The following is a 5,905-nucleotide window of genomic DNA, read 5'->3' on the forward strand; positions in this document are numbered from 1 at the left end:
AATACTATATCCAATTATAAGAGTTAATATTAACCTGGCCACATTTGGACAACCATAACATGGCTCTTTTGTACTGCAGTTACAGCATGGACGACAGGAGTGAGAAGACAGTAATAGCTTTGAAAGAGCGCCAACATTCAACTATGTCAATTAAAAATGTGAACAACATTCTTAGCCGTAATGTGTGTATGTGATATAAACCATATCTGGTTCATACCTTAACCCACTGCAATTATAATACTACCACTACGATACTGATATTAACACGCTCAAACTGTTTAACAAGATTCTAAAGAAATTTGGAGGGAATCCCCCTTCCTCACTCAAAAAATCCCCCACCTTCAAAAACCCCTTCAGACCCTTCTGCAGCTTTTGTTAGCTATGTGCTATTTAATTCCTTCTCTTATCCTATTTTTACTAAGCAATGCAAGCATGCTGCAGTTTTCATTACATACGGCATATTCTCAGTAGTCTGTCAGCTGCTGTGAGCAAAACACAAGGCTAAAGTAATATAGTTAGAATAAGCTGCCTACCAGAAAACTGCGCCACACTATGCAACAATGGCTTAGGCCATGGCAAAGACCACTACCACCAGGAGATTTGTATTTCAGTTATTTCATCTATATAGTGCTGATGACCACATGTGCCATAGAGGGGGAAGGAGAAGAGAGAAAAAAAAAAAAAAAAAACCAAGACTTCCAGCTCCTGTGCAAATTAACTTCACTGTGACAGCTGAGGAATCAGCTGAAAGCATGTGGTCAAATACTACACGAAAGTGATGAACACAATTTCAGCACTATAAAAAAAGAACAAAACCACTTGTACACTGGAAAAAAAAAATTGTGGCTTAATTATACCTAAAAACAGCTGCTGAGTAAGACTCCACAGTAGCATCAGTAACAGCAGTGTTCCACGTTCATCTGAGAGTCATGGTTATATGGCAAATGGCTTACCTCCTCATGACTGCAGCACAACCCACATAGTCCTCCAAGAATGCCATTGATGATCTGTATGAAGCATAGAATGAACTCTATTCCTCCCAAGACAAGGAGGATGGAAAAGAGGGTGACGTTCCACTGCACGATGTTGTAAGGTTCTTGACATTGAGACCACTTGTTATACTCAAACAAGTACCTGTACACAGCAATTAAAGCACATTAACATTGTGAGAGTGGGATGCTTACCATGCACTAGAAACAGATTATGTCTAGTCTGTAACTGCATCAAGAATAATCACTCTCAGTGGGAAAAGAAAATCACGTGGTTTATTTATCCCATGCAAAGTTTGCTCTGTTTAAGAATGTACTGAATTACCAACCACAAATTTTTGTTAAGTCTTAATTTCTCTAAAAAAAAAAAATAAAATAAATCTAAGCTATAAAAACACAGAGCTTTTCAGGACTGTGCCTATATTCTAAAGGATGCAATTACTGATCTGATGCAAATGGGTCACTTCCTCTCTCGTGCTGCTGTCTTTGGCCCCTCACAGGCCTGCTCTGGAAGAGCCTAACACAGAAGAAATGTAGAGGGGTACTGCAGTATTCCAGCGGCTACTCCTCACCCACATCTGCAGAACAGCAGCACTCATGAGTCTTCAGCAAGGACCGAACTCAGTTCTTCTATATTCAGTCATGGTTGGAGGGGTGGGGGAGCAAGAATGCCCCCCCTCTTGGGAGGGATGCGATGCAGATGTAAAATTCAAACTCTGCTGCAAAGGATCTTTATGTGGCCTCTTAGTACTCAAACTGTCTCTATTTTGGCATCAGCCATAAACTGTTACTAGAAACAGTCTTGAAGTTGTCAATCATACAGACACTGTAAAAGCATGTCACGATCCAACCCAAATCCTCTTCCAACCTACAGGACTTGAGGGGATTAATGGGGAATAGCAGCCAACTCAGCTACATAGGCTTCATTTGCTGGAGAACCCTAATTAGGGATAATTAAGAGATTCTGGGCCTCCACACCCTGCATTGTACAATGATTCTTATAAACCTTTTCAAATTCAATTTACAATCGTTCTACGCCATTGTCACTAACAAAGGTATTATGCCAGTTTACAGTGACACAAAGCAACTTCAGAAGCAAGCCTCACAAAACAGATTCTTACACAAATAATAAGAAAAATTTCATCACAACTGTTTGTAAATTACTCAAAGTCCTAAAGCTTTATACTTTGTGTTAGAGATGTTCACGGACATGCACAGTATGTGATATATAGATATTGTTACCTATATATGTTCAGATCCCTTTTTGCAGGTCAGAGGATTTATATTGCTTTGATTTTAAACTATAGCAGCATGGGTAACTGATGCCACCTCTTTAGTTCTTATTAAGTAAGAGGCATAAACTTACGAATGGATATTGGTGTATGGTTAGTGGATATTGCTGAAAGGTACTGGAATAAAGACTATGTGTACATAGGGGAAGTTATCCTCATGAAGAGGCAACTTACCCTCCAGAAGTGAAAGGGTAGACCCACTTTCTTCCTAGGTGAGTCAAACAATATGGTCCATGAGACAAGCCCAGTGCTGAAATGATTATGCAGTATCCAGAGCCAAGGATCCCAATAAAGGCTGCCAGAACTGAGGACAGCATCTGCAAAGAAACATAGACATGAATTTTCAACACAGCCATCGCCTTGCCTTTGGGATTATCTGGGGCTGGAGCATGAAGGCTCACTTACCGTACAGCTTTTCCCACAGTTCCCATGGCCAAAGCACCCGCAGCAGTCATCGTTGTGAAGCCCAATGAATACTGCAGCTGGAATGAGCACCTAGGCACAGAGCAAACAAACCGCACCGTTCTCGTTTGTTGCAGAGACAGCACAGATAAAACACAGTCCTCACATTGCATTCACTTACATCGCTTCTTGGCAGGAGGGCGGGGGCAGCCTGTATAAATTATTCAGGTTTACTCTGATTTAACATAGTAGGCATCTCGCTGCTGATATCAGTAGCGCCAACACCAAGATAGGTATATTCTTTTTCCACTTTGTGTATACACAGCACTGAAGCTCATAAAGAGCCTGTCGATAAAGAGCCTGCTGTGGTATTACACAATTGCAATTTAAAGTACTTCAACTTTAAGAGGTTTTGTTCACATTAAAGGCTGTATCCTGTAAATAAAATGCTCTGCAAAAACATGCACTTTCTTCCAAATGAGGACTACAAGATAAGTCTCTCATAATTATTTCATTAAGAAATCAATTACTACTACAAGATATTAGTTACTGAAGAGTAGCCATCACTGCCTGTGTGAAGCCAGTCTGACTAGAGTAGAAAGCCTAGGAATATTTTGCCCAATTCAGGCCAACATCTCATTACAGACATCTAGCTTTTTCTAGGTTTTCACAAGCAGTTTCCTGTGGCAGAAATGCAAAATAACAAAGCAGAAGCTATCTGTAAGAAACATAAATCATCCATAGGCCAGAGCTTTTAGCATAAAATCAAGAAGGAGCAGAGTTGATTAAACATAGTATCCTCCCCACCAGCACTAACAGGACTTAATAATAGCTCGTATATATAAAGACTCTACAGCCAGGAGTACCTTGTAAAACCATAAAGAAACGGCAAAGTATTACTGCAAAGACTTACTTAACAGGATGCTAATATAAAAACTATCTAGTTGAACAGTCACATACTAGTCAGCCCTTACTCAAACCTGTTCCTGAGCCCCAGTTGCTGCAGGTTCAGAAGAGGTTGTACAAGTGTGTTCCAGGAGCAGTTCCATCAGTTTCACTTCTATTACTCTGTGTGTAGAGCCCAGTCTTTGCAGATCCCAGTCTAGGTTCTAATGAGGCTGTAACACAGCTGTAAGCACTTCTCACAAGGCGGAGCGCCTTATCATGCAATCGTTTTCAACCTGTGATTGCAGATACCTTGAGATCTGTAGCCTATGTCTAAGAGGACTTTTAAAATGAATGAAAAAGGAAGCCTGGAGTCAAGGAACTTAAATATGCTATGATGTGGCCCAGAAAATTGACAAGGTAGAAAACTGCAGCTTCAGATTAACAATGTCCTACAATGAACACGCTCAATCCTTCATCCTTTGCTGTTACTCGAATGCAATCTTTGATACTTGCCACTTGATTCCTCGGAATAAAGAGCTAAGGCAGAGAAATGTCAACATCTCAGATAATAGGAATTAAGGAATTGTAACTAAATGCTAGTTATCCAGGGACATTTAAAAGGAGAATAGTTCAATAATATAACAAAAATGTAAGATTTAACTCTTTACGCAAACCGTGACATGCTGAGAGGCTTGGTTCCAATTTTGCGTTTGGATTCTGTGACCTAGACCCTATGATTTTCTTAGCTCTAAAGTGATATACTGTTGTAGATAAGAGAACCAATAGTAAGTAATAATATCTATGGGGTAATATAACTCATTTCTTTTGATAAAACTCCAGAGGTTCCTGCTGAATGTTTGATCAATAAATTAACGTAACTGGTAAAGAAACAGTAATATCAAGTAGCTCCACAATAAACTTGAAAGAAACCACTAGCTTGTTACTTACCATAAAGCCTCCACCTACGATGCCATGAAGGCACTCCACATATTTGCTGAGATGATGCTCTGAAGCAAATCTTGTTTCACCATTGGGAAAATAGAGTAAAATGTTGGCCACGATGCTGAGCAGGGCAAGGATGAGCAACTTATAACCAATACATCTAGCACGCCTTCCGAAACACATGTCCTCAGCTTTACAAATCCTTCTTCCACTAGTTCAATCTAACTGCTCTCATACCTGTCCACACCTAAAAGAAGATCAGCCTTTATTCTCACCTCCTTAAATACTCAGGGTTACCTAGCTACCTGGATGACGTTTACACCTCTTCATAACTTCCATTCCCAATTGCAGAGTGAGGGAACAGGGATGGCAGAAAGCCACCACCCTTTTTTAAATGCAATAATTGTTGTCAAATCCAATGCAATCAATGAAATACTGAACACTCGGTAATTTCACTCTAACATATGATGCTTGGAATGATGACCAGTGAACATGATTAGACATGAACAACAGGCTTAACCACAACACAAGTTCTGTTAGGAACTGAAGGAAAAAGGTCTTGTTTTCTTTGTTAGGAGCAGCTTTGACTTTTAGGTTTATAGACTGATTCAGAACAACCTGAAGCCAGGGAAAGACTCAGCTGCCTTCAACGGTACTGAGTCAGAGTTTTGGGTATAAATAGAATAAGGTCTACAGCAATGAGGAGTATGTAGAGCAACCTCTTGCTTTGCTATTCTGTTGATGGAATAAGAACAAGGTTGGAAAAACAAATGAAGTGGACAGGTTCTAAAGAGTGTCCTTGTTCTTGCCAAATTCAGACAAGATGATTTAGATTAACAGCCATTTGTTAAAGCTAAACCAAGCAAACACTGGTGAAAAACACTACTTCAAAAAAGAGGATTATAAAATACTGTCCTTACACTGAAACTCCACGTATAGAAGCACAAAAAAGAAAAATCGCAGAGAAATGTATTATATTAGGGGTTTCCAAACTGTGTTATATGTACCAGTAACATTAATTTGCATAGTAAATGGAGATACAGAGTGACCTGGAAAAATTAAGATCTAGCCTTCTCTCTTTTTCCTCATGCAAATTTTGCCAGAATAGCCAAAAAGCTTCCTTCTTCACATTGATACAGCTCAACACAGAGGCATGAGCTGCCATGCACACTACTATCACATGATGAAGATAACTAAGAAACACACAGGCCCAGACTAGTTTTGGGAGGTGCTGCTGCAGCCATCATCATAACACAATGTAATTCCCATTGCAAAACCAGTAGCTAGACAAACTGAGTTTGGGAACGTACAGTATGTTAGATGACTGTAGTGAGACTTTTTCAGTTATTTAGGGGGAAAAATACTCAGGTTTTTTTTGGTTTGGGCGTGTGT

At 39.7% G+C, this 5,905-nt stretch overlaps 1 protein-coding gene across 1 annotated transcript; it reads right to left on the minus strand.

Annotated features, from left to right (window-relative positions):
- Positions 1-767: 767 nt before the first annotated feature.
- On the minus strand, positions 768-5,063 carry TM4SF1 (transmembrane 4 L six family member 1). The gene is made up of 4 exons (XM_054207060.1): positions 4,520-5,063; positions 2,687-2,776; positions 2,456-2,598; positions 768-1,134 (listed from the first exon to the last, which is right to left on the minus strand). Exons 1-4 carry the CDS (start codon positions 4,694-4,696, stop codon positions 894-896), a joined length of 651 nt encoding a protein of 216 aa, XP_054063035.1. The 5' UTR covers positions 4,697-5,063; the 3' UTR covers positions 768-893.
- Positions 5,064-5,905: the final 842 nt, after the last annotated feature.

This window comes from Rissa tridactyla, chromosome 6, assembly GCF_028500815.1.
Source record: "Rissa tridactyla isolate bRisTri1 chromosome 6, bRisTri1.patW.cur.20221130, whole genome shotgun sequence".
Taxonomy (NCBI): domain Eukaryota; kingdom Metazoa; phylum Chordata; class Aves; order Charadriiformes; family Laridae; genus Rissa; species Rissa tridactyla.

Bases quoted from the DNA above. Each gene is read 5' to 3' on its own strand.
- TM4SF1 (XM_054207060.1), bottom strand. From the start codon at position 4,696: ATGTGTTTCGGAAGGCGTGCTAGATGTATTGGTTATAAGTTGCTCATC. The intron at 2,599-2,686 runs GTAAGTGAGCCT...GTTTCTTTGCAG, and splicing joins ACTGTGGGAAAAGCTGTACG to ATGCTGTCCTCAGTTCTGGC. The intron at 1,135-2,455 runs GTAAGTTGCCTC...TGCTGTGTACAG, and splicing joins TACCCTTTCACTTCTGGAGG to GTACTTGTTTGAGTATAACA.